The sequence below is a fragment of the Ranitomeya variabilis genome, chromosome 8, assembly GCF_051348905.1.
Source record: "Ranitomeya variabilis isolate aRanVar5 chromosome 8, aRanVar5.hap1, whole genome shotgun sequence".
Lineage (NCBI taxonomy): Eukaryota > Metazoa > Chordata > Amphibia > Anura > Dendrobatidae > Ranitomeya > Ranitomeya variabilis.
Genome location: NC_135239.1, coordinates 215109253 through 215136666, shown reverse-complemented (window position 1 = coordinate 215136666; position 27414 = coordinate 215109253). Strand labels below are relative to the sequence as shown.

At 49.6% G+C, this 27414-nt stretch overlaps 2 protein-coding genes across 3 annotated transcripts; one reads left to right on the top strand and one right to left on the bottom strand.

Annotated features, from left to right (window-relative positions):
* Positions 1-39: 39 nt before the first annotated feature.
* Positions 40-18541, bottom strand: PDE6H (phosphodiesterase 6H). Of its 2 annotated transcripts, none has more exons than XM_077276956.1 (4): positions 18453-18541; positions 2610-2790; positions 1984-2024; positions 40-1740 (listed from the first exon to the last, which is right to left on the bottom strand). In XM_077276956.1, exons 2-4 carry the CDS (start codon positions 2756-2758, stop codon positions 1664-1666), a joined length of 267 nt encoding a protein of 88 aa, XP_077133071.1. In that variant the 5' UTR covers positions 2759-2790; positions 18453-18541; the 3' UTR covers positions 40-1663. The 2 variants fall into 2 exon arrangements, with proteins under 2 accessions (XP_077133071.1, XP_077133070.1); XM_077276955.1 differs by lacking the exon at positions 18453-18541 and adding an exon at positions 11854-12031.
* ARHGDIB (Rho GDP dissociation inhibitor beta) lies at positions 18124-26686 on the top strand. The gene is made up of 6 exons (XM_077276954.1): positions 18124-18275; positions 23803-23986; positions 24659-24742; positions 24848-24924; positions 25869-25932; positions 26114-26686. The coding sequence occupies exons 2-6, from the start codon at positions 23809-23811 to the stop codon at positions 26311-26313; spliced, it is 603 nt and encodes a 200-aa protein (XP_077133069.1). The 5' UTR covers positions 18124-18275; positions 23803-23808; the 3' UTR covers positions 26314-26686.
* Positions 26687-27414: the final 728 nt, after the last annotated feature.

Below are 27414 nucleotides of genomic sequence, written 5' to 3'. Positions count from 1 at the left end.
ATCTATCTATCTATCTATCTATCTATCTATCCAATAATGAAGACAAAGCTTCTTTCAGTCAGTGACACCAATAGCATCAATTTATTTTATTGTCATAATTGTGTTTCTTAGAAAGAATAGTTTAACAGAAGCCGCAAATGAAAGATTTAGTAACAATTTGAAGTGAAGAGGAACCTGCAGCGATTCCTAGAGACAGACTTCAGTGTCCGCAGTTCTCTCTGATCTTCGATCATATTAATTATGGCAATTTAGTGGGATTCTCCTATAGCAGGGTCTGACTACGTGATGTTTGTAGTCTGTAACCATGGAGACACAGCTCTGCAATCAATTCAAATTATTTCTTACATGGAGATAATTTCATGGCTGCAGGTCCGGTGACCAATCTATTGTAACCAGTGGAACAAATTCACAGAAGGAACATCGCGGTCTTTACTTTTTGATCTATGGGATAAAGTTCCAGTGGCCAAAAGTGAGACGGGGTTCATTATACCGATATTACATCATCGTCACATTATAGCTGTTACAATGATCAGAATATTATTTATTATGATTTCATTTCCCCATATAATCAATGCACCTATCACTATTATATTGTGCAATAAGCTGGACTGGATATTCTCTGCCCTTCTTGTAAAAACTGCATTCTTTATAATGAAAAAAAATATAATTTCTATAGGAAATCACATTGGGATCAATGGATCATAAAGTCTATTAATCATATCTAATGTAGGGAACACAGAATTTTAGGGATCAGCTCACATACAGCCCTTTCCTGCAGGCAGCTGGTTACAGCCCAGGAAGAGTGGATCGATATTTCATTCTCTAGGAAAAGATTCAGTAAAACTCATAATAGATAGATCTAAATCTCTTCTTCCTCTGAGCTCAGGAGTTTGAGAGGCGGAGATGACAGAGAAGATGCTCAATCATTGTCTCCGCCCCCCGGACTCTTGAGCTCAGAGGGAGCAGAGATTTGTATCAATCAATTATAATTGCTACTGAATCTTTTCCGACAGAACAATCTATCGATCCGCTCCTCCTGCTCTACAACCTGTCCCCTGCGGAGACGACCAACAGCAATGAGAAGTGGCGCAACATGAAGCTTGTGGGCCCTGATGCAAAAGCTCCAGCGGGGCCCAATGATTGCAGATCTCCAATAGTGATGGCCTTTTCCTACAAATCTACGTCGTCCTGTCATTATTACTGGTTTGTGCTTTGCTCTTATATTGCTTCATTATCTTGTTTTGTTTACTCCAGTTTCTTTCTTTGTTACAATGTAGCTTCTGGCCGACTTCTGTCCCTGGTGCTCGCCGTCTCCGCAGCCTCACTAATGACACAAGACGCTGGATATTCTCTGCTGCTTTTTGCTAAAACTTCATTTTCTATAACAAAAAGGAAACATTTCTAAAACATTATCGTGTCCGGCGCGAGACCGCGACATAATGTGACGTCTATCAGCGATGCCGGCGCATCAGTTCATCGATAATAGGGTCCATCTATTTATTTATGGTAAGATCCATCTTGAGGACTGAACGTTTCTCCAGGTGACACAGTCACAAGGGGCGGCTGCCGCGGGCGCAGCGGGTGACGTGGGGTGTCGGGGGGCGGTAGACGTTACTTATTGTTTCTTGTTCGTCTTCTCCTGGAGATTGTGATGGAGGAAACGTTAGATGATACCAAACTGAGCGAGCTCGTGTAGCTCCAGGTGACTGAAGGCCTCCCATGGGCAGATGACAGTGATGTCTGCGGGAGAGAAGAAGACGTTATCAAACCTTCCAAGCCCCGGGATCATCACTTCTACTAGAAGAAGGTGCTGAGGACATAGGAGCAGCCACACGGCAGCCCAGGTGGGATCACAATCCCTGTAATATTCCGTAAGGTATCTATATACAGGACTGTGGGACTGGGGGGTCTACGGCCAATCTGCCCCCACAAAAAAGCCAGCCGGGGGCTCAGTATCTAGAAGTGGAGCACAAGGTTCCTCACCTGTTCCGAGTCCTTCCATTCCAGGAATATCATCTCCGAACCTGCGAGACAAAAGCAAACTCAGATCATTCCACCCCAGACATGGGGACAGATCGCAGGATCAGAGGGGCACTCCATGGCCTCGTCCGGCAGGGTCTGTGGACATCCCTACATTGTAGCAGTGTGGGGGGCTTATCTCAGTGAGGGTTTAGTTCCCCACTTCTGCAGATAAATGTTCCCACCCAGCATTAAAACTCCATCCTGTAAACTAAGCTCTTGTCACATATAAAGGAACACTCTGGGCTAAACCTCTACAAAGGTAGCGTTCATAGTGCAGGGCGCGAATGGTAGCGCTGCCCCCCTTATCCTGTGTCAGAGGTCGCAGGTGCCCCCCTTTCATTTCCCACCTCCTACACAGGATAGAATCATTAGAGGATGGAACAGACGGGCGTCCAGGCTTCTGGGCAAAGGTCCATACGTGGCTCAGGGAGGATCTGACCCGATCAGCAGGTCAGAGGTTACTATCCTGTGGCTCTCTCCACATGGGGCATGCTGGGAGTTGTAGTTGTACAGCATCTGGGGAGCCGCAGGTCTATGTGCATTAGGTGATCACCGTCCATATTCATCGTGGTCTAACATGGACTCACCCTTTTATTCCTTTCTTTGGTGGTTTGCTCTTGAACTGACGGGTCTGCCTCTGTTTGAATTTGGGGGGTCCCTTACGAGGTGTGGTGGGCCCAGTATTATTGCTGTTTGCAGGGGCCAAGGCGCTGGATGCTGGTGAGCTGGAATTCATGTCCGTCAGTGTTGTACTCCACTCTCAGGAACCTAAGACAGAACATAGGGTTAATTACATCCAGAAAGCGAAGCTTTGCTACATTGTATCCATGTACCCTTCTGTGATGTCACCACTGGCTCTTGTCTTTATTCCTCAGGCCCAGGAGTTTGTTCTGCAGGAGCGCAGCGCTCCACTACCTCTGAGCGCCCCTGAAGATTCACCGTGGCCAAAATGGATGAGTCCGTGGCCCAAACTGCAGCATCGGGGGAGCCCAGAGATAAAGAGACTGGCTGGATCCAAAGATCTGGGCAGCTCCTTGTATAGCAAACAGCTTGCTTTAGATGCTGTGACTGCAGAGGCGGTCGGTAACCTAGGTAACGAGCTGTAGACTATAGCATTAAAGGGAACCTGTCACCCCCAAAATCGATGGTGAGCTAAGCCGACTGGCATCAGGGGAATATCTACAGCATTCTGTAATGTATCCTGAAAGATGAGAAAAGGAGGTTAGATTATACTCACCCAGGGGCGGTCCCGGTCCCGTCAGATGGGCATCGCGGTCCGGTCCGGGGCCTCCCATCTTCATGCGATGACGTCCTCTTCTTTTCTTCGCGCTGCGGCTCCGGCGATGTCCTGTTGAGGGCAGAGCAAAGTACTACAGTGCGCAGGCGCCGGGAAAGGTCAGAGAGGCCCAGCGCCTGCGCACTGCAGTACTGTGCTCTGCCCTCAACAGGGCATCGCCGGAGCCGCAGCGCTAAGACAAGAAGAGGACGTCATCGTATGAAGAAGGGAGGACCGGACCGCCCCTGGGTGAGTATAATCTAACCTCCTATTCTCATCTTTAAGGGTACATCGGGGCCTATCTACAGCATTACAGAATGCATTACAGAATGCTGGAGATAAGCCCCTGATGCCGGCGGGCTTACCTCACCCTCGATTTTGGGGGTGACAGGTTCCCTTTAAAAATCCCTCTATTTCTGAGAGTGGAGAGGGTTTATAATGAGATAAATCGCTAATTTGTTTTTCCATGCACTTAGAAGTTTTAAACATTTACGAGCACGAGAAACTCCCTTTAGCTATTTTACCAAGCTCCTCCATTTGATGCTGTTTTCCTCTACACAGTGGACAGGTTTATGGTGATTGCATGGCACAATCACACAGGGGACATAGCTACATGCAGAGGGTGGTCCTGAGCTCTGTCCAGGCTGCATTCTCTCCACTAAACACAAGGTGGCGCCACAGAGCTGATAATGACCGATCTCCAGCAAGGAGCACTGACTGCATAAATGCACTGAGATTTTTGTTCTCTTGATCCCAGCTTCCTTCATTGCTCCCACCTGACTCTGCAAACGTTTTTTATTTTGTCTTTGCTGCATTTTGGAAGAACTGTTAATATATGGAGACCGTCAACAAGCTGCTGTTACTGTGTGACTCTGCCTCCAGGGCAGGGAACCTCCAAGGTTTTAGGTGAGTAATGTAAAGCCCTGAGTATAAGGCTGCTGTCACACATTCAGTATTTGGTCAGTATATTCCATCAGTATTTGTAGCCAAAACCAGGAGTGGGACAATCAGACAAAAAGTATAATAGAAACATATGCACCACTTCTGTATTTATCACCCACTCCTGGTTTTGGCTTCAAATACTGATGTAAAATACTGACCAAATACTGAGCGTGTGACGGCAGCCTTAACAAAGGTGCTCAGTCCTCCTGCCAGCTGAGCAGTGACTACAGCAGAATCCAAGCCACACAATGCTCTGTGAGACAACACATCAGAAGCACAAGACTCCCTGCAGGTTTGTTACAATGTATCAGTCTGGAGTCCAATCACAGAGCACCGGATACAATGTATCATTCTGCTCTATACAGGATCTCTGCTTCTCTGACACCAACAAAGAGCTTGAAACAGTGAAGCGTAAAGTAAATCATGAAGTTGTAGAACTTTTATACATTGATCGCAATTTACATAAAACTGGAAACATACGCCCTATATAAGATTAATGAGATTGTCCTATAGTAATGACCTGTGCTAGAAAGTCAGGGAATAAACAGAAGCTCGGCCCGCAGCAGCAGTCACTGGTCAGCCTACTTGGTGGTTTCCATGTACTAACAGATGTCTGATACATTCTGCAAAATACAGACTAAATAGTATTCAGAAGATCCAATCACTAAAGATCACAGAAGAACCAGCACCATGTATGATATCCACAGCTACACAGCTCAGCGGACAGCATCACACAGGAGAGGATTAGATACACGGCTCAGCAGTATCACACAGGAGAGGATTAGATACACGGCTCAGCAGTATCACACAGGAGAGGATTAGATACACAGCTCAGCAGTCAGTATCACACAGGAGAGGATTAGATACACGGCTCAGCAGTATCACACAGGAGAGGATTAGATACACAGCTCAGCAGACAGTATCACCCAGGAGAGGATTAGATACACAGCTCAGCGGACAGCATCACACAGGAGAGGATTAGATACACAGCTCAGCAGACAGTATCACACAGGAGAGGATTAGATACACAGCTCAGCAGTCAGTATCACACAGGAGAGGATTAGATACACAGCTCAGCAGTATCACACAGGAGAGGATTAGATACACGGCTCAGCAGACAGTATCACAGGAGAGGATTAGATACACAGCTCAGCGGACAGCATCACACAGGAGAGGATTAGATACACAGCTCAGCAGACAGTATCACACAGGAGAGGATTAGATACACAGCTCAGCAGTCAGTATCACACAGGAGAGGATTAGATACACAGCTCAGCAGTATCACACAGGAGAGGATTAGATACACGGCTCAGCAGACAGTATCACACAGGAGAGGATTAGATACACAGCTCAGCAGTCAGTATCACACAGGAGAGGATTAGATACACTGCTCAGCAGTATCACACAGGAGAGGATTAGATACATGGCTCAGCAGTCAGTATCACACAGGAGAGGATTAGATACACAGCTCAGCAGTCAGTATCACACAGGAGAGGATTAGATACACGGCTCAGCAGACAGTATCACACAGGAGAGGATTAGATACACAGCTCAGCAGTATCACACAGGAGAGGATTAGATACACGGCTCAGCAGACAGTATCACACAGGAGAGGATTAGGTACACGGCTCAGCAGTATCACACAGGAGAGGATTAGATACACGGCTCAGCAGACAGTATCACACAGGAGAGGATTAGATACACAGCTCAGCAGACAATGTCACACAGGAGAGGATTAGATACACAGCTCAGCAGTCAGTATCACACATGATAAGATTAGATACACGGCTCAGCAGTCAGTATCACACAGGATAAGATTAGATACACGGCTCAGCAGACAGTATCACACATGCCTTAAATACATTAAGCAGGACCAGAACTTTCTGGAAATGCTCTTGACTAATTGCCCCTCTGGTTAATGGTCATGACTTCGTTAGATCCAATTATCGCCCTGGATCATCGGTGAAGCGGCTTTTGGACTTTGCGGGATAATTTTAAGCTCTTGTATCACCGTTAATTGTGCTCAGCAGCAGAGATAACGCCGGCGGTAAGTGGATGAGGGGCTGCGCTCATCACCATCACGGTGCGGACTATTTTGGTTGCGGTGAAGCCCCCTCCTCTCGGTGTTTGCCCCTCACAATCCTCCTGATGTAACAGACATATAACCCTGAGTCCAAAGTAAAACACAGGAGAAACCAAACTGCAATATCTGATCTCAGGCAGCAACGAGAAAAATAGAAAAATATCTCTGAGATCAGTCATCATGGAAGAGAGGAGAAAAGAAATCCCCAAAAAGAAAAGCTTGATACAATATCTGTTATTTATTCGCTCCCTTCCTTCTATTAGACAAGGGGGTTCACAGACCCTCACATAGGACCACGTGTATTATTAGAGCGCTAATGAGTTCACAGCCACAATCTCATTATTTCCTCTCAGGTAACTACAACTGCAGGTGATTCCTTGTTCTGCTGCTGCTCTCTGTTATCATCCAACAGGAAAATCTTAGCAATCTGCTATAAAAATGATCAGTCCCTTTATAACCTCAGTAATAAACACCTGAAAGGCAAAAGGTCTGAGACTGACACAAGTTTTGGTTTTCAGATTTTGCCTCTTCAGTGTTTTAGCTCTGTAATCGCTGTTTCTATGGTTACTGACGGACAATTATAAACATTCCGTATGTTGTTACATTTTATTGACAAATCCATGAAGTTCCTGTGACACCTCAATATTCCCAGTTATTCTCCACACTCCAGCCCCTTATTCTCCGCACTCCTGCCCCTTATTCTCCACACTCCTGCCCCTTATTCTCCACACTCCTGCCCCTTATTCTCCACACTCCTGTCCCTTATTCTCCGCACTCCTGCCCCTTATTCTCCACACTCCTGACCCTTATTCTCCACACTCCTGACCCTTATTCTCCACACTCCTGCCCCTCATTCTCCACACTCCTGCCCCTTATTCTCCACACTCCTGCCCCTTATTCTCCACACTCCTGCCCCCTATTCTCCAGACTCCCGCCCTTTATTCTCCGCACTCCTGCCCCTTATTCTCCACACTTCTGCCCCTTAGGCAGGAGTGTGGAGAATAAGGGGCGGGAGTGTGGAGAATAAGGGGCAGAAGTCTGGAGAATAAGGGGCAGGAGTGAGGAGAATAAGAGGCAGGAGTGTGGAGAATAAGGGGGCAGGAGTGTGGAGAATAAGGGGCAGGAGTGCGGAGAATAAGGGTCAGGAGTGTGGAGAATAAGGGTCAGGAGTGTGGAGAATAAGGGGCAGGAGTGCGGAGAATAAGGGGCAGGAGTGCGGAGAATAAGGGTCAGGAGTGTGGAGAATAAGGGGCAGAAGTGCGGAGAATAAGGGTCAGGAGTGTGGAGATTAAGGGGCACAAGTGCGGAGAATAAGGGTCAGGAGTGTGGAGAATAAGGGGCAGAAGTGCGGAGAATAAGGGGCAGGAGTGCGGAGAATAAGGGGCAGGAGTGTGGAGAATAAGGGGCAGGAGTGCGGAGAATAAGGGGCAGGAGTGCGGAGAATAAGGGTCAGGAGTGTGGAGAATAAGGGGCAGAAGTGCGGAGAATAAGGGTCAGGAGTGTGGAGAATAAGGGGCACAAGTGCGGAGAATAAGGGTCAGGAGTGTGGAGAATAAGGGGCAGAAGTGCGGAGAATAAGGGTCAGGAGTGTGGAGAATAAGGGGCAGGATTCTGGGGAATAAGGGGCAGGAGTGCGGAGAATAAGGGACAGGAGTGCGGAGAATAAGGGGCGGGAGTGTGGAGAATAAGGGGCAGGAGTGTGGAGGATAAGGGGCAGGAGTGTGGAGAATAAGGGGCAGGAGAGTGGAGAATAAGGGGCAGGAGTGCTAGGAATAAAGGTCAGGAGTGCGGAGAATAAGGGGCAGGAGTGCGGAGAATAAGTGGCGGGAGTGCGGAGAATAAGGGGCGGGAGTGTGGAGAATAAGGGGCGGGAGTGTGGAGAATAAGGGGCAGGAGTGTGGAGGATAAGGGGCAGGAGTGTGGAGAATAAGGGGCGGGAGTGTGGAGAATAAGGGGCAGGAGTGTGGAGGATAAGGGGCAGGAGTGTGGAGAATAAGGGGCAGGAGTGTGGAGAATAAGGGGCGGGAGTGTGGAGAATAAGGGGCAGAAGTCTGGAGAATAAGGGGCAGGAGTGAGGAGAATAAGAGGCAGGAGTGTGGAGAATAAGGGGGCAGGAGTGTGGAGAATAAGGGGCAGGAGTGCGGAGAATAAGGGTCAGGAGTGTGGAGAATAAGGGTCAGGAGTGTGGAGAATAAGGGGCAGGAGTGCGGAGAATAAGGGGCAGGAGTGCGGAGAATAAGGGTCAGGAGTGTGGAGAATAAGGGGCAGAAGTGCGGAGAATAAGGGTCAGGAGTGTGGAGATTAAGGGGCACAAGTGCGGAGAATAAGGGTCAGGAGTGTGGAGAATAAGGGGCAGAAGTGCGGAGAATAAGGGGCAGGAGTGCGGAGAATAAGGGGCAGGAGTGTGGAGAATAAGGGGCAGGAGTGCGGAGAATAAGGGGCAGGAGTGCGGAGAATAAGGGTCAGGAGTGTGGAGAATAAGGGGCAGAAGTGCGGAGAATAAGGGTCAGGAGTGTGGAGAATAAGGGGCACAAGTGCGGAGAATAAGGGTCAGGAGTGTGGAGAATAAGGGGCAGAAGTGCGGAGAATAAGGGTCAGGAGTGTGGAGAATAAGGGGCAGGATTCTGGGGAATAAGGGGCAGGAGTGCGGAGAATAAGGGGCAGGAGTGCGGAGAATAAGGGGCGGGAGTGTGGAGAATAAGGGGCAGGAGTGTGGAGGATAAGGGGCAGGAGTGTGGAGAATAAGGGGCAGGAGAGTGGAGAATAAGGGGCAGGAGTGCTAGGAATAAAGGTCAGGAGTGCGGAGAATAAGGGGCAGGAGTGCGGAGAATAAGTGGCGGGAGTGCGGAGAATAAGGGGCAGGAGTGTGGAGAATAAGGGGCGGGAGTGTGGAGAATAAGGGGCAGGAGTGTGGAGGATAAGGGGCAGGAGTGTGGAGAATAAGGGGCGGGAGTGTGGAGAATAAGGGGCAGGAGTGTGGAGGATAAGGGGCAGGAGTGTGGAGAATAAGGGGCAGGAGAGTGGAGAATAAGGGGCAGGAGTGCTAGGAATAAGGGTCAGGAGTGCGGAGAATAAGGGTCAGGAGTGCGGAGAATAAGGGTCAGGAGTGCGGAGAATAAGGGGCAGGAGTGTGGAGAATAAGGGGCAGGAGTGTGGGGAATAAGGGGCAGGAGTGTGGGGAATAAGGGGCAGCACTGGGAATATTGAGGCATCACAGGAACTTCATGGATTTGTCAATAAAATGTAACAAGATGCAGAATGTTTATAATTGTCCATCAGTAACCATAGAAACAGTGAATAAAGAGCAAAAACACTCAAGAGGCAAAATGTGGAAACTAAAATCTGTGTCAGGCTCAGAACTTTTGGCCAGGACTGTACAATTTGTGTCTCCAATGACTGATATAGCCTTGTGTATATTATGTAACGTGACATAAATATTCTGATATTGCTTCATAACATATAATATTGTGAAATGTGGGGTTACATTTTATGAGGCTACATTACTTTATGCTACATTATTATATAATACTACAGATCCTCTCCTCCTTTGGCATCAAAGACCTCGCCCTATCCTGGATTGCCTCGTACCTTTCCAACCGCACATTCAGCGTCTCCCACTCACACACTACCTCCTCATCTCGCCCCCTCTCTGTTGGAGTCCCCCAAGGCTCTGTCCTAGGACCCCTTCTCTTCTCAATCTATACACTTGGCCTGGGACAACTCATAAAGTCCCATGGCTTCCAGTACCACCTCTATGCTGATGACGCTCAGATCTACCTCTCTGGCCCAGATGTCACCTCTCTGCTGTCCAGAATCCCAGAGTGTCTATCAGCCATATCCTCCTTCTCCTCTCTCTTCCTCAAGCTCAATGTGGACAAATTTGAATCATCTTTCCTCCATCCCATAGATCTTCCTTACCTGACCTATCTATCGCAGTAAAGGACATCATGCTTTCCCCCGTACCGGAAGTCCGCTGCCTCGGAGTATCCCTTGACTCTGCCCTATCCTTCAAACCGCACATCCAAGCTCTTTCCACCTCCTGTCGCCTCCAGTTCAAAAATATCTCCAGAATCCATCCTTTCCTCAACCGTCAATCTGCTAAAATGCTTGTGCATGCCCTCATCATCTCCCGCCTTGACTACTGCAACATCCTCCTCTGTGGCCTCCCTGCTAACACCCTTGCACCTCTCCAGTCCATCCTTATCTCTGCTGCCGAACTAATCTATCTCTCTCCTCGCTACTCCTCCGCTTCCCCCTCTACAAATCTCTTCACTGGCTCCCATTCCCTCAGTGTATCCAGTTCAAATTACTAATACTGACCTACAAAGCCGTCCATAACCTGTCTCCTCCATATATCTCTGAACTAATCTCCCGATATCTTCCCTCACGTAATCTCCGGTCCTCCCAAGACCTCCTTCTCTCCTCCACACTTATTCGCTCCTCACCCAACCGCCTCCAAGACTTCTCCCGAATATCCCCCATCCTCTGGAATTCAGTACCCCAACACGTCCGACTATCAACCACATTCAGATCCTTCAGACGGAACCTGAAAACCCACCTCTTCAGGAAAGCTACAGCCTGCACTGACCCCGCTGCCTCCTCACCACTACCGAAGCTACCGCCTCACCACTACCGAAGCTACCGCCTCATCACTATCGGAGCTGCCGCAACCCTCAACCTATTGTCTCCTTCCCTATAATCCTGTAGAATGTAAGCCCCCAAGGGCAGGGTCCTCGCCCCTCTGTATCAGTCTGTCATTGTTTGTTTGCTGTAAGTCATATCTGTAACTTGTATGTAACCCCTTCTCATGTACAGCACCATGGAATCAATGGTGCTACATAAATAAATAATAATAATATATGATATATTACTGCTTTCTACATGCAAATACATTGTGTCATGTTCAGTTATAATATATATTATTACACTTCTTTGCATCATGTTATGGTATATTATATCGTATTGCCAGATTCTACTGCTATATTAGGACACATGTAGTACATTGTATTAGTATATAAAATAAGATGTTACATCAGGTTATACTAGTCTATGAGGTTTTTGTTCCTTTGTTCTTTTCAATCACTGTTTATTGTTTGTTATTTATTCTTATATGATGTTAAAGTATATGTTCATACGATTAAAGTAAAACTCTGAGGCTACATGACGCAATATTGCTACATTATACTATGCTGTATTAATTTACATTTTGCTCTGTTACGTTACATTGTATTACATTACGGTATATTCTATTCCTCGGAGTTACGCTCAGTGGCTGCTTCTTGTCCTACAGTCGCTCTCTGCAGATCTACAACCGATCTCTGGATGATTTCCAGGGTTTTCTACATCCAATAGATGATTATTCCTCAAATCCTTGTAATCAATAACCAGTGAATATCGGGGAGATCGATCTGCGCCGGTCACATGATCCTCAGTCGCCAGATCTCGGATCTTGATATATGACAGGTTTTATATTTCTCCGGTAACTCCTAATCTAATCGGTGCGATCCCCTCCGCCGCCGCTGATACTCACGCTGCTCCACGCGCTGCTCCACGCGCTGCACACCGCTACTCCTGCTGCTCCACCGGCTGATCCCGCAGATATACCATGCGGACATTGAGCCGATTATCCCGAGATTATCGCCAGCAGCCAATTAGATAATAAGGAGCTTCGTGACCTTTGATGGGCAGAGACGCTGTGTTGTATACCCCCACTAGCGCAAAAGTATGTGACCCCCTACATCAACAACACCCTGGAATTGTAGGTAGGTGATGTGTGCAGAAAAAGGGAGGAAACCGCCTAAATGGCAATTCCCCGACATCTCCATATTAACTATCTTCTGATGACATCAGCGAAGCAGAAGCCGCCACAATCCTTCTGCTGCTGCCTACTAATGGGATTCAAAAAATCTGCTTGCTGCCAGTGAATGGAAACAATGTAGTTAACATTAAAGCTATGTTCACACGTTACATTTTTGCTGCGGTTTTTTTCTGCAGGCAAAACCTACTTGAAGCTGCTACAAAAAAAAGCAGGTTTCCTTGCTGCGTTTTTGTTGTCTCTTGTGCATGCTGGTAAGGTTTATTGCCCTCCAAAAAGAATCATGATGCAAATTCCTAAAGGTTTTTGCATCAAAAATGCATCAAAAAGTGATACCTGTGTTATCTGTTGCATTTTTGCACTTACACATTGTTTACTATGGGCGAAAAACATCACTGCAAATATGCAGAAAAAATGCTGCAAGAAGTGACATTCAGCAGTTTACAAAAAAGCAGCAGTTTTCCAAATCAGTCACGGAAAAAAAAACATTGTGTGTGCGCGAGATTTCTGAAATCTCATAGACTTTGCTGGTAAAATGCAGCTTAAAACGTGTATAAAAAAGCAGCAAAAAACGCTGCAAAGACACAAAGTGTGAACACAGCCTTAGAAGCAGAAAAGTCACTCCTGAGTGTTTATTACATTGTAATCTATGAGCCAAAAACATCAATATTATAAATCCCCTCCTTGTCCTGAACTCTGCTCTACACTGATACATTGTAACAACCCATCAGCTGTCCTGACATGACTACATGGAAACAAGAAAGTTTCTAGTCACTGACAGCAAGTAAAGAGCTGGAAAATAGAGAGGAGGAATTGAAATATTGGTGAAATGTGGCAGGACTCATTATGACCTCACTGACTCGTCCTGTAATATTTAAAGGAACAGCGTCTATAAACATTTTATGAAATCTGTCTCACTTTTCATGCAGGTCGGAGCAATGGGAGATTCGGACCGCAGAGATCCAGAGATCGCTCCTCAGTAAGGGATATTACATTATAATGGGGCGAGAATGAGACAAAGACAAATCGGCAACTGATGCTGATGTCAGAGGTTCCTGTTAGACAGGAATAATGTACAGGAGATCACAGCGATGACATTATTATTATTATTATTATTATTATTATTATTGTTATTGTCAGCCCCCTCCAGTCTCCGCAGGATCGCACTCATCGGTTCCTCATTAGCCGCAGATCAGATGTGATCGAACCTCGTGGATCACGATATTATCTCCAGATCACGAGAGACGAAGACGACAGCAAAAAGAAATCAACCAGAAACTCCTGATCGCTGCATGATAACAACACGATAAGGCCCAACGGCCGATACTGCAACTACAACCCCCATCATCACATGTTACTATATGATGAAATCATTGCTACAGATCTGCTGCTTCCTAACCCCTGTGTCATCGACTACCACATGTGATGTCTCCAGAACTCTGTATCTAATCCTCTCCTGTGTGATACTGTCTGCTGAGCCGTGTATCTAATCCTCTCCTGTGTGATACTGACTGCTGAGCTGTGCATCTAATCCTATCCTATGTGATACTTTCTGCTGAGCTGTGTATCTAATCCTATCCTGTGTGATACTGACTGCTGAGCCGTGCATCTAATCCTATCCTATGTGATACTGTCTGCTGAGCTGTGTATCTAATCCTCTCCTGGGTGGTACTGTCTGCTGAGCCGTGTATCTAATCTTATCCTGTGTGATACTGTCTGCTGAGCTGTGTATCTAATCCTATCCTGTGTGATACTGTCTGCTGAGCTGTGTATCTAATCCTCTCCTATGTGATACTGTCTGCTGAGCTGTGTATCTAATCCTCTCCTGTGTGATACTGTCTGCTGAGCCGTGTATCTAATCTTATCCTGTGTGATACTGTCTGCTGAGCTGTGTATCTAATCCTATCCTGTGTGATACTGTCTGCTGAGCTGTGTATCTAATCCTCTCCTATGTGATACTGTCTGCTGAGCTGTGTATCTAATCCTATCCTGTGTGATACTGACTGCTGAGCCGTGTATCTAATCCTCTCCTGTGTGATACTGACTGCTGAACTGTGTATCTAATCCTCTCCTGTGTGATACTGTCTGCTGAGCTGTGTATCTAATCCTCTCCTATGTGATATTGTCTGCTGAGCCGTGCATCTAATCCTCTCCTGTGTGATACTGTCTGCTGAGCTGTGTATCTAATCCTCTCCTGGGTGGTACTGTCTGCTGAGCCGTGTATCTAATCTTATCCTGTGTGATACTGTCTGCTGAGCTGTGTATCTAATCCTATCCTGTGTGATACTGTCTGCTGAGCTGTGTATCTAATCCTCTCCTATGTGATACTGTCTGCTGAGCTGTGTATCTAATCCTCTCCTGTGTGATACTGTCTGCTGAGCCGTGTATCTAATCTTATCCTGTGTGATACTGACTGCTGAGCTGTGTATCTAATCCTATCCTGTGTGATACTGTCTGCTGAGCTGTGTATCTAATCCTCTCCTATGTGATACTGTCTGCTGAGCTGTGTATCTAATCCTCTCCTGTGTGATACTGTCTGCTGAGCCGTGTATCTAATCCTCTCCTGTGTGATACTGTCTGCTGAGCCGTGTATCTAATCCTCTCCTGTGTGATAATGTCTGCTGAGCCGTGTATCTAATCCTCTCCTGTGTGATACTGTCTGCTGAGCTGTGTATCTAATACTATCTTGTGTGATACTGTCTGCTGAGCCGTGTATCTAATCCTATCCTGTGTAATACTGACTGCTGAGCTGTGTATCTAATCCTATCCTGTGTGATACTGACTGCTGAGCTATGTATCTAATCCTCTCCTGTGTGATACTGACTGCTGAGCTGTGTATCTAATCCTCTCCTGTGTGATACTGTCTGCTGAGCCGTGTATCTAATCCTATCCTGTGTGATACTGTCTGCTGAGCCGTGTATCTAATCCTCTCCTGTGTGATGTCTGCTGAGCCGTGTATCTAATCCTCTCCTGTGTGATACTGACTGCTGAGCCGTGTATCTAATCCTATCCTGTGTGATACTGACTGCTGAGCTGTGTATCTAATCCTATCCTATGTGATACTGTCTGCTGAGCCGTGTATCTAATCCTATCCTGTGTGATACTGTCTGCTGACCCGTGTATCTAATCCTATCCTGTGTGATACTGTCTGCTGAGCCGTGTATCTAATCCTCTCCTGTGTGATACTGACTGCTGAGCCATGTATATAATCCTATCCTGTGTGATACTGACTGCTGAGCCGTGTATCTAATCCTATACTATGTGATACTGTCTGCTGAGCCGTGTATCTAATCCTATCCTGTGTGATTCTGTCTGCTGAGCCGTGTATCTAATCCTCTCCTGTGTGATACTGACTGCTGAGCTGTGTACCTAATCCCCTCCTGTGTGATGCTGACTGCTGAGCCGTGTATCTAATCCTACCCTGTGTGATACTGTCTGCTGAGCTGTGTACCTAATCCCCTCCTGTGTGATGCTGACTGCTGAGCCGTGTATCTAATCCTATCCTGTGTGATACTGTCTGCTGAGCCGTGTATCTAATCCTCTCCTGTGTGATACTGTCTGCTGAGCTGTGTATCTAATCCTCTCCTGTGTGATACTATCTGCTGAGCCGTGTATCTAATCCCCTCCTGTGTGATACTGTCTGCTGAGCCGTGTATCTAATCCTATCATGTGTGATACTGTCTGCTGAGCCGTGTATCTAATCCTAACCTGTGTGATACTGTCTGCTGAGCCGTGTATCTAATCCTAACCTGTGTGATACTGTCTGCTGAGCCGTGTATCTAATCCTCTCTTGTGTGATACTGTCCCCTAGTACCCCATGGTGCCGGTGTAACAGGCCAGATCAACCCCCGCACCCAGAATATACCCGGGGTTAAAGTGGCCTAGGCCAGAATATAGCTCAGCTGCTGTAGATCAGATTTTTCACGCTTTTGAGAACCATTGAGTGATATACTTAATAACGGGTCCCCAGGCAGCACACAGGGGCCCCAGGCAGCGCACAGGGGGGCAGAGACAGCGAACGGGGTCCCAGGCAGCACAAGGGGCACCAGACAGCACACGGGTGCTGCCTGGGGCCCCATGTGCTGCCAGGGGCCGCTATTTGCTGCCTGGGGCCCCTTTGTACTGCCTAGGGCCCTGTGCGCTGCCTGGGACCCCGTTCGCTGTCTCTGCCCCCCGTGTCTTGCCTGGCGCCCCGTGATTGAGTACACACTCAATGGTTCTCAAAAGCGTGAAAAATCTGATCTACAGCAGCTGAGCTATATTCTGGCCTGGAGGGGTATAACCTGGCCCACGGGTATATTCTAGGCGGGGAGTTAATCTGGCCTGTTACACTCTCCCCAGTATTCAGGTACTACTCCCCCCATGGTGCTGGCACTACTCCCCCCATGGTGCCTGCACTACTCCCCCCATGGTGCCGGCACTACTCCCCCCATGGTGCTGACACTACTCCCCCCATGGTGCGGGCACTACTCCCCCCATGGTGCCAGCATTACTCCCCCCATGGTGCGGGCAGTACTCCCCCCAGGGTGCCAGCATTACTCCCCCCATGGTGCTGGCAGTACTCCCCCCAGGGTGCCAGCATTACTCCCCCCATGGTGCCTGCACTACTCCCCTCATGGTGTCGACACTACTCCCCCCATGGTGCCGACACTACTCCCCCCCATGGTGCCGGCACTACTCCCCCCATGGTGCGGGCACTACTCCCCCCATGGTGCCGGCAGTTCTCCCCCCAGGGTGCCGACACTACTCCCCCCATGGTGCCGGCACTACTCCCCCCATGGTGCCGGCACTACTCCCCCCATGGTGCCGGCACCACTCCCCCCATGGTGCCGGTATTACTTCCCCCATGGTGCCGGCACTACTCCCCCCAGGGTGCTGGCACTACTCCCCCCAGGGTGCCGGCACTACTCCCCCCAGGGTGCTGGAACTACTCCCCCATGGTGCTGGCACTACTCCCCCCATGGTGCCAGCAGTTCTCCCCCCAGGGTGCCGACACTACTCCCCCCAGGGTGCCGACACTACTCCCCCCATGGTGCCAGCACTACTCCCCCCATGGTGCCGGCACTACTCCCCCCATGGTGCCGGCAGTTCTCCCCCCAGGGTGCCGACACTACTCCCCCCATGGTGCCGGCACCACTCCCCCCAAGGTGCCGGTATTACTTCCCCCATGGTGCCGGCACTACTCCCCCCAGGGTGCCGGCACTACTCCCCCCAGGGTGCCGACACTACTCCCCCCATGGTGCCGGCACTACTCCCCCCATGGTGCTGGCACTACTCCCCCCATGGTGCCGGCACTACTCCCCCCATGGTGCCAGTATTACTTCCCCCATGGTGCCGGCACTACTCCCCCCAGGGTGCTGGAACTACTCCCCCATGGTGCTGGCACTACTCCCCCCAGGGTGCCGGCACTACTCCCCCCAGGGTGCCGGCACTACTTCCCCCAGGGTGCCGGCACTACTCCCCCCATGGTGCCGGCACTACTCCCCCCATGGTGCTGGCACTACTCCCCCCATGGTGCCGGTATTACTTCCCCCATGGTGCCGGCACTACTCCCCCCATGGTGCTGGCACTACTCCCCCCAGGGTGCTGGCACTACTCCCCCCATGGTGCCGGCACTACTCCCCCCATGGTGCCGGCACCACTCCCCCCATGGTGCCGGTATTACTTCCCCCATGGTGCCGGCACTACTCCCCCCAGGGTGCTGGAACTACTCCCCCATGGTGCCGGCACTACTCCCCCCAGGGTGCCGGCACTACTCCCCCCATGGTGCTGACACTACTCCCCCCATGGTGCCGGCACTACTCCCCCCATGGTGCCGACACTACTCCCCCCAGGGTGCCGGCACTACTCCCCCCAGGGTGCCGGCACTACTCCCCCCAGGGTGCCGGCACTACTCCCCCCACGGTGCCGGCACTACTCCCCCCAGGGTGCCGGCACTACTCCCCCCAGGGTGCCGGCACTACTCCCCCCAGGGTGCCGGCACTACTCCCCCCAGTGTGCTCTCCGCCATGGGGGGTTGTGTCAGCGCTTCCTGTGCGTCGCTCTCGCACTTGTCGCCCTCGTTTTCCTTCCTTTTCTAACTGTCGGCGCAGTCACCAGATTAAGGCGCTTTGTGTCCGGAGCGGAGGACGGGGCTGGTAAGCGGCTTCTGACCGGGGGAGGGGGATGGCGGCTTCTGACCGGGGGAGGGGGATGGCGGCCATGGCCGGGGGACACTGGGGTCAGAGGCCAACAGGCTGCTCACTGTCAGGTGGTGGGGACTACAGGTCTCAGCAATACCTGCAGCCAAACCCCTGCCGTCACCTCCTTCTTACCAGAAAATGTTACTGGTTCAGCCAGAGACCCGGACAATCACTCCCATCATCCTCTGACATTGTGCCTCACAGTGCTGGGAGTGCGGCGTTGTGCACGAATGTGCTGCGTCCCCCAAGCTTTAGGCTGTGTGCACACCATGCGGATTTCCTGCAAAGCTGCAGCTTTTTTTTCCGTGCAGAAACTCTGCAGATCCGCAGGTGATTTACAGTACAATGCTAAATAAAGGAGCGTGTCACGTCTTTGTGCGGATCTGCTGCGTTTCTGCACTCATTTCATAATAGAAATCTGCACAAAAATCTGCGACGTGTGCACAGGCCAAAAAAAGGCGCAGATTCTGACCTGTGTTTTCTGCCAAGAAATGCTGAATCTGCACAGAAAATCCACAGTCAAATCCGCAAGGTGTGCACGTAGCCGTATGCTCCAGTCACTACCAGAGCTGCACTCACATTTTTGTTAATATATTTGAGGCCAAACTTTGTGCTCCTGAAAATTGTCCAGAAAAGAAGGCGAAGCTGATGGGAGTCATAATCCGCAGATCTGTCAAATTTGGCAGGTGAAAAAAAATAATCCAATGTTTCTAGCAAAAAGCCGGAGGAAATCTTTCCCCATGTGCCGCGCTGGGATGAGTTTGGCGCAGTTTCTGCATCGTCCGGCTTTGTGACCCCCCCATACTTTACACTGCAGTCGCCCTCGCCTGCTGGTGTCTGCGCTCTGTCTATGGATGCAGAGGTGCGGGATACTGGGGGTCACGGTGAGGACTGCGGGGGGACTCTGGCTCTGGGGGTCACGGTGAGGACTGTGGGGGGACTCTGGGGGTCACGGTGAGGACTGCGGGGGGACTCTGGCTCTGGGGGTCACGGTGAGGACTGGCGGGGGGACTCTGGCTCTGGGGGTCACGGTGAGGACTGCGGGGGGACTCTGGGGGTCACGGTGAGGACTGCGGGGGGACTCTGGCTCTGGGGGTCACGGTGAGGACTGGCGGGGGGACTCTGGCTCTGGGGGTCACGGTGAGGACTGCGGGGGGACTCTGGGGGTCACGGTGAGGACTGCGGGGGGACTCTGGCTCTGGGGGTCACGGTGAGGACTGTGGGGGGACTCTGGCTCTGGGGGTCACGGTGAGGACTGCGGGGGGACTCTGGCTCTGGGGGTCACGGTGAGGACTGCGGGGGGACTCTGGCTCTGGGGGTCACGGTGAGGACTGCGGGGGGACTCTGGGGGTCACGGTGAGGACTGCGGGGGGACTCTGGCTCTGGGGGTCACGGTGAGGACTGCGGGGGGGTTCTGGCTCTGGTGGTCACGGTGAGGACTGCGGGGGGACTCTGGCTCTGGGGGTCACGGTGAGGACTGCGGGGGGACTCTGCGGGTCACGGTGAGGACTGCGGGGGGACTCTGGCTCTGGGGGTCACGGTGAGGACTGCGGGGGGGTTCTGGCTCTGGTGGTCACGGTGAGGACTGCGGGGGGACTCTGGCTCTGGGGGTCACGGTGAGGACTGCGGGGGGACTCTGGGGGTCACGGTGAGGACTGCGGGGGGACTCTGGCTCTGGGGGGTCACGGTGAGGACTGCGGGGGGGTTCTGGCTCTGGTGGTCACGGTGAGGACTGCGGGGGGACTCTGGCTCTGGGGGTCTTGGTGAGGACTGTGTGGGGACCCTGGCTCTGGGGGTCACGGGGGGGGGGGACTCTGGCTCTGGGGGTCACATTCTGCATCCCTTCCCTTTCTGTTTTATGTGGTCTGTGTCCAGGAGGCTGCAGGCCTCTGTGCGCACGTGAGGTATTTGCTGCAGAAATTTCTGCTTCTCTTGGCAGGAAAATTGCTGCATAAAATAGGTCAATTTTTGCTGCGTTTTTCCCACTCAGTAATATTGGTGAAATCTGCAGCCAAAACGCTGAAAGAATTGACACAACGCAGATTTCAAAAACACAGGAAAAAAAATCACCGGTGCAGATTTCTGACAGATCAGAACTTTTCTTGGTTCTGTAAAATGCAACGTGAGAACCCAGCCTGAGTCTTCCTGGACCTAGAGGTTCTAGTAGCAGAGCTGTGGCCCGGCCCAGAAATAGAGGAATTGCAGTTCATGCAGTTTCCTAACATCTCAGGCAGTTTTGCCCCTTAAAGGGCCGGTGACCCCGCAGTGAGGAGGCTGGGAGCAGTGACGGCAGCGATGCTGGATACAATGTATCTCAGTTGTATCCTCGGGGGATTAGAGCTGCAGATCACCATGGACTTGTTGTTGTTGTGCTCTGCGGGATGTTCTGGCCGCGCCGGGTAATTCTCACATATGTCCATGATCCACTTAAAGGATCAACCAGAGCTAAGAAAAGAGCAGGGTAAAGTCACAGCTCACGAGGCCGGAGACACTGGTGCCACGTCGCCCCCCGTGCCCAGCACCCCCCCTCGTGCCCAGCGCCCCCCCCCCCCCTGTGCCCAGCACCCCCCTGTGCCCATCGCCCCCCCCCCACGTGCCCGGCGCCCCCCCTGTGCCCGGCGCCCCCCGCCTCTGCCTACGGGACCAGCGGTGGAAGCAATAACTGTGGGACAGGAGAATGGGGGAATCCGAGCCGAGCCGGCACAGAGTATTACCATTCTGTGGACCGCGGCCCGTGTGATGCAACGTGTGATTCTGATTCCAGCAAGTGGGGGCAGGGCGGCGTCTGAGCCGCCATCAGTGTCGGACTGGGATGCCAAGGGCCCACCAGTAACATTGACTTTGGGGGCCACTTTTCACCTGCATACAAATATTACATGACCCTGGGTCACAAATGTACCTATCACTCTATTGATTAATACACTGGATAGTTTGGTTAATGAATGATGAGATTCTGCTTTTTTCTGTACAGAGAATCCAGTGAATTATGCCAAGTGCTGCCCATACAGGGGGGTTGGGGGCCCAGGTCTGCACAGGGCCCCCGGGGGATTCCCCTGTTACCCTGTGGGCCAGTCCGAGCCTGGCCGCCATTGTCAGGAGCGGCCCCTCATATAGAGTCAGCGGCAGCAGTGACACGTGGCGTCTTGTGGCGTCGACTTCCTCGCGCAGCCGCACATTTGTGGTCTCTAGTCTCCTGCTAACGTCTCAATACAGTTTCCTTTTAAGGCTTCGAGTCATGAAATATCAAACTGGGGAAGTCATAGTGATCCTGTGCCCCAATGTAAGGGAATCCATAGTGATCCTGTGCCCGATTGTAAGGGCATCCATGGTGATCTTGTGCCCCAATGTAAGGGAATCCATAGTGATCCTTTGCCCCAATGTAAGGGAATCCATAGTGATCCTTTGCCCCAATGTAAGGGAATCCATGGTGATCCTGTGCCCCAATATAAGGGAATCCATAGTGATCCTGTGCCCGAATGTAAGGGAATCCATGGTGATCCTGTGCCCCAATGTAAGGGAATCCATGGTGATCCTGTGCCCCAATGTAAGGGAATCCATAGTGATCCTGTGCCCCAATGTAAGGGAATCCATGGTGATCCTGTGCCCCAATGTAAGGGAATCCATAGTGATCCTGTGCCCCAATGTAAGGGAATCCATGGTGATCCTGTGCCTCAGTGTAAGGGAATCCATGGTGATCCTGTGCCTCAGTGTAAGTGAATCCATGGTGATCCTGTCCCTCAGTGTAACGGAATCCATGATAATCCTCTGCCTCAGTGTAAGGGAATCCATAGTGATCCTGTGCCTCAGTGTAAGGGAATCCATGGTGATCATGTGCCTCAGTGTAAGGGAATCATCGTGATCCTGTGCCTCAGTCTAAGTGAATCCATGGTGATCCTGTGCCTCAGTGTAATGGAATCCATGATAATCCTGTGCCTCAGTGTAGGAATCCATAGTGATCCTGTGCCTCAGTGTAAGGGAATCTATGGTGATCCTGTGCCTCAGTGTAAGTGAATCCATGGTGATCTTGTGCCTCAGTGTAAGGGAATCCATAGTGATCCTGTGCCTCAGTGTAAGGGAATCCATAGTGATCCTGTGCCTCAGTGTAAGGGAATCCATAGTGATCCTGTGCCTCAGTGTAAGGGAATCCATGGTGATCATGTGCCTCAGTGTAAGGGAATCATCGTGATCCTGTGCCTCAGTCTAAGTGAATCCATGGTGATCCTGTGCCTCAGTGTAATGGAATCCATGATAATCCTGTGCCTCAGTGTAGGAATCCATAGTGATCCTGTGCCTCAGTGTAAGGGAATCCATGGTGATCCTGTGCCTCAGTGTAAGTGAATCCATGGTGATCTTGTGCCTCAGTGTAAGGGAATCCATAGTGATCCTGTGCCTCAGTGTAAGGGAATCCATAGTGATCCTGTGCCTCAGTGTAAGGGAATCCATGGTGATCCTGTGCCTCAGTGTAAGGGAATCCATAGTGATCCTGTGCCTCAGTGTAAGGGAATCCGTGGTGATCCTGTGCCTCAGTGTAAGGGAATCCATAGTGATCATGTGCCTCAGTGTAAGGGAATCCGTGGTGATCCTGTGCCTCAGTGTAAGGGAATCCATGGTGATCCTGTGCCTTAGGCCCCTTTCACACGTACCGGAGACACATACACTTGTAGACACATTCAGATGGAGGGGTTTATGCACATGTCAGTGTGTTTCCACAGACCGTGTGTCCGTGGGCAAAACACGCTGACATGTCTGTTTTTTGCCGTCATCACGGCCCCGCACATGTGCACACGGAGAACACACATTGATGTCCTCCATGTGACATGGACAGCCGCCGGGGAAGAAGCTCTACTGTAAGGGCTGTTCCCCGGGGGCTGGTGCTGAAGTCGGCTGTCATTCTCCCCTGCTGTGCCGGTGAGCAGAGGAGAAGGATGAGCGTTATATTAAAGTCCGAACGACAGCAGGTGGGGGCTATTGGGACTGTTACCCCCATCATCCGACACCTGCTGTCTCCAATAACAGTGACACTAGGTGCGGATGATCAGGGTATTCCACAGCCCCCACCTGCTGTCGTTCGGACTATAATATAACGCTCATCATTCTCCTCTGCTCACCGTCCCCTCTATAATGTAAAGTGCTGCGAAATATGTTGGCGCTACATAAAATTATTATTATTAAAGACCTGAACCTGCCGCCGTCCTGCTGGGATCATTTCTTGTTTTCATATTTATTTATTTATTTATTCTTCTTGTGATACAAATGACACGTAATAAACTGTTACAAATGATACAAATGTTACTGATGTTACTGACATTTCTATTGTTCTTTTGTTACTTAGTCAGAAAGCTGCAGAGCAGAATAGTAACTGGAGGCCGGATTCATCCTTTGCTCATTTATTGCACCTTTCAGTTACTTATTGTATTTATCTGATTGTTTGATACATTTATAGAATTATCTACCATTGATGTATTTCATTTCTTACCCCCAGATCACGATGTCGGAGCAGGCGGCAGTCGTTCATGACCTGGAGGATGATGATGAGTTAGACGGGAAACTAAATTACAAACCTCCGCCCCAAAAGTCTCTTCAAGAAATCCAGGAGCTGGATAAGGACGATGAAAGTTTAGAAAAGTACAAGAAGTCACTACTTGGAGCAGGGCCGGTAGTCACAGGTATGGCGACTACACAAGTGGCTGAAGAGGGCGACAACCACTGATGTTCACCTTCAGGGTCCGCAGTGGTCGTCACCCAGCTCTCCGGACACCCTGACCGGCACATGCATCTATCCTTTAATGTAGAGTGAAACTGTGTGTCAGTCTTCACTGTAGTTCTGGCATTGTAATCATGAACCAGGGAGCTCAGTATGAGCAGAGCCATAGTCACAGATTCTACCAGTTTGTCGTAATCTGTATTTAGGTCTCACACCGTACAGGCAGCGAGGGCGCGATGTTCTGCAGCTCAAGAGGAAGTGGTTTTATAGAGACAAGACTGTAATGAGCTGCGGCAGCAATCAGGAAATGTCTTACAACAAAAAAAAAGCAGATGGAAAGTTTCGCAAGAGTTTCTGTAATCAAGAGGTGCTGCAGAGCTGAACTCACTGCACAGTTCACTGTCTGCAGACTGGAGGGAGCAGAAGGCACTGATAGTAATATCCCACCGAAGCCCCCAATTCCATGAGACTCTGACCCCACCAGTCATCTCTAACATTCCACCTATCACTGCTGACAACCTGCCTGCCCATCATGTGTCAGAGGTTGTCAGCTGCGCCCCGTGCTCCTGGCATCGCCGAAGATAACAGCCTTTCCCCCACTGATTCTCGTGTCCTGTAATTTAATATTTTTCAGACCCAAATGCTCCAAATGTGACAGTGACTCGCCTCACATTAGTCTGCGACGCAGCGCCCGGACCCATCACAATGGATCTCACTGGTAACTAATGACGATGATTATTATGGGTTTATATTATTCAATAAAAGTGACATTGTATTTACTACAGCTTTTCATGGACGTATCACTGCTTTTCTGATGTCACAGGAGACATAACGACCCTGAAAAAAGAAGCGTTTGCTCTGAAAGAAGGTGTGGAATACAAAGTGAAAATCTGCTTCAAAGTGAGAAATTCTAATAATAATAATGACAATCTTTTATTTATATAGCGCCAACATATTCCACAGCGCTTTACAGTTTGAACACATTATCATCTCTGTCCCCGATGGGGCTCACAATGTAAATTCCCTATCAGTATGTCTTTGATTATACATAATTATACCAGTTATTCCAATATATATCCTGTATTATACCCTAGAGCTGCACTCACTATTCTGCTGGTGCAGTCACTGTGTACATACATTACATTACTGATCCTGAGTTACCTCCTGTATTATACCCCAGAGCTGCACTCACTATTCTGCTGGTGCAGTCACTGTATACATACATTACATCACTGATCCGGAGTTACATCCTCTATTATACTCCAGAGCTGCACTCACTATTCTGCTGGTGCAGTCACTGTGTGCATACATTACATTACTGATCCTGAGTTACATCCTGTATTATACTCCAGAGCTGCACTCACTATTCTGCTGGTGCAGTCACTGTGTACATACATTACATTACTGATCCTGAGTTACATCTGGTATTATACTCCAGAGCTGCACTCACTATTCTGCTGGTGCAGTCACTGTGTACATACATTACATTACTGATCCTGAGTTACATCCTGTATTATACTCCAGAGCTGCACTCACTATTCTGCTGGTGCAGTCACTGTGTACATACATTACATTACTGATCCTGAGTTACACCCTGTATTATACCCCAGAGCTGCAGTCACTATTCTGCTGGTGCAGTCACTGTGTACATACATTATATTACTGATTATACTCCGGAGCTGCACTCACTATTCTGCACATTCTCCGAGCAGCTCAGCTCCTGTTTCAGGAGTGCGGTTGTTGTAGGTGCAAAGGCATCTCTTGTTATAATGAATTGGGAGAGTTCAGCTCTGAAGCTGCAGAAGTGAATGTTCCTTTTGCGGATTTTCTCCTCTCTGTTGCAGGTGAGTAAGGAGATCGTGTCCGGGCTGAAGTACGTGCAGCACACATACCGCGCGGGGGTGAAAGGTAAATGGCAGAATGCAGGAGTGACGCAGAGCAGTGCTCCCTTCACCGCTGACCCTCTCGCACCTCTGGTTGGGGAACACCACGGTCTCAGTTTTCTCCCCCACACCTGTGTGTATCATTGCTGAGGATTTGTTACAATGTGTCTCTCATTCTGGATATTTCTCCCGTTTCTTCCGTCCAGTCGCTAAGGCCACATTTATGGTGGGAAGTTACGGCCCCCGACCCGAGGAATACGAGTTCCTGACTCCTGTGGAAGAAGCTCCGAAAGGAATATTAGCTCGAGGAAACTATCACAACAAGTCGTTCTTCACCGACGACGACAATCACAATCATCTAACCTGGGAGTGGAACCTGTCCATCCGCAAGGAGTGGAGCGAATAATGGAGCCAGGACTGAATCGAATGCTACAATGTTACTCCATGGAAACCCTCAGCATGAATGCTACTAGTGCACCAGGCCCATCACACACATTAGCCAATGCCTGCATCCACCACTAGGGGGACACCTGTGTGCAGCTCATATTAAAACTGTACCCAGATCGCCCCCTAGTGGCAGAGGAGAGAAGTTACATTGTATCTCCTGATAAATCCCTCACTATAATGATATCTTCGCCTTCTGCTGTAGTACGACATGCAGGGCTGGAGTATATGGCGGTTTCTGTGGTGACATAATATATACTATGAAGGCGACTCTGTATACGGGCTGAGAGCATAAGATGTATTTTGCTTTGTTAATAAAAAAATAATAGAAATCAGCGGCACCTGGACCCCCATTAATGTCTGTCAGCCCAGATCAATTAATGCTACTATATGGCCGGACTGTGAGGAAATACAGCCCGACCACTGCAGAATGGGAAGTTCTGTAACTTGCTTATAGACTTTGTTAAACTCTTCTTAAAGAGAAGGTACATGTTTTACTCTTCTTTTATTATCCTTCAAGTATTGCAAAGTTAAACAATTTTCATTTCATTGCCTGCTATATTTTGCTCCCTTCTCTTCCAAACGTAAAACAGTGGTGCTGATTCAATGCCGACCAAAGGTTTCTTTAAAAGCTGCTTTCATCTGCTGCTCAGCACAATCTGTTCACTGAGCAGAGAGGCTCAGACAGGGGAAGTCCTGTACTCTAATTGTATGACTACAGTACATGGATCCTTCTCTCCCAAATGGCATTCTGGGGGCTGACTCAATGCACACCACAGGTTCCTTTTGAAGCTGCTATCAGCTGCTGCTCAGCACGATCTGTTCACTGCATGCAAACATTCTGTATGAGACTTTCCTTTGTTCTGTGTGGGAGCAGAGAGGCCCAGAACTCAGATGGGGAAGTCATGTACTCTAATTGTATGAATATAGTGTATGGATTTAGCTGAGCAGCAGCTAAAAGCAGTTTTTAAAGAAGCTTGACGTGGACAGCGACACAGCCCTGCAGCCTAGTGTTTGGGGGAGAATAAAGTCACGTAACATAAACTATGGTACAGAAAGGACA

What these genes read in the sequence shown, in the direction of transcription:
- ARHGDIB (XM_077276954.1), top strand. Translation starts at nt 23,809, where the DNA reads ATGTCGGAGCAGGCGGCAGTCGTTCATGACCTGGAGGATGATGATGAG. An exon ending in AGCAGGGCCGGTAGTCACAG is followed by an intron (nt 23,987 to 24,658) that starts GTATGGCGACTA and finishes AATATTTTTCAG; the next exon opens with ACCCAAATGCTCCAAATGTG. An exon ending in CATCACAATGGATCTCACTG is followed by an intron (nt 24,743 to 24,847) that starts GTAACTAATGAC and finishes CTGATGTCACAG; the next exon opens with GAGACATAACGACCCTGAAA.
- PDE6H (XM_077276956.1), bottom strand. Translation starts at nt 2,758, where the DNA reads ATGAATTCCAGCTCACCAGCATCCAGCGCCTTGGCCCCTGCAAACAGC. An exon ending in CCAAAGAAAGGAATAAAAGG is followed by an intron (nt 2,025 to 2,609) that starts GTGAGTCCATGT and finishes TTTGTCTCGCAG; the next exon opens with GTTCGGAGATGATATTCCTG. An exon ending in AATGGAAGGACTCGGAACAG is followed by an intron (nt 1,741 to 1,983) that starts GTGAGGAACCTT and finishes TCTCTCCCGCAG; the next exon opens with ACATCACTGTCATCTGCCCA.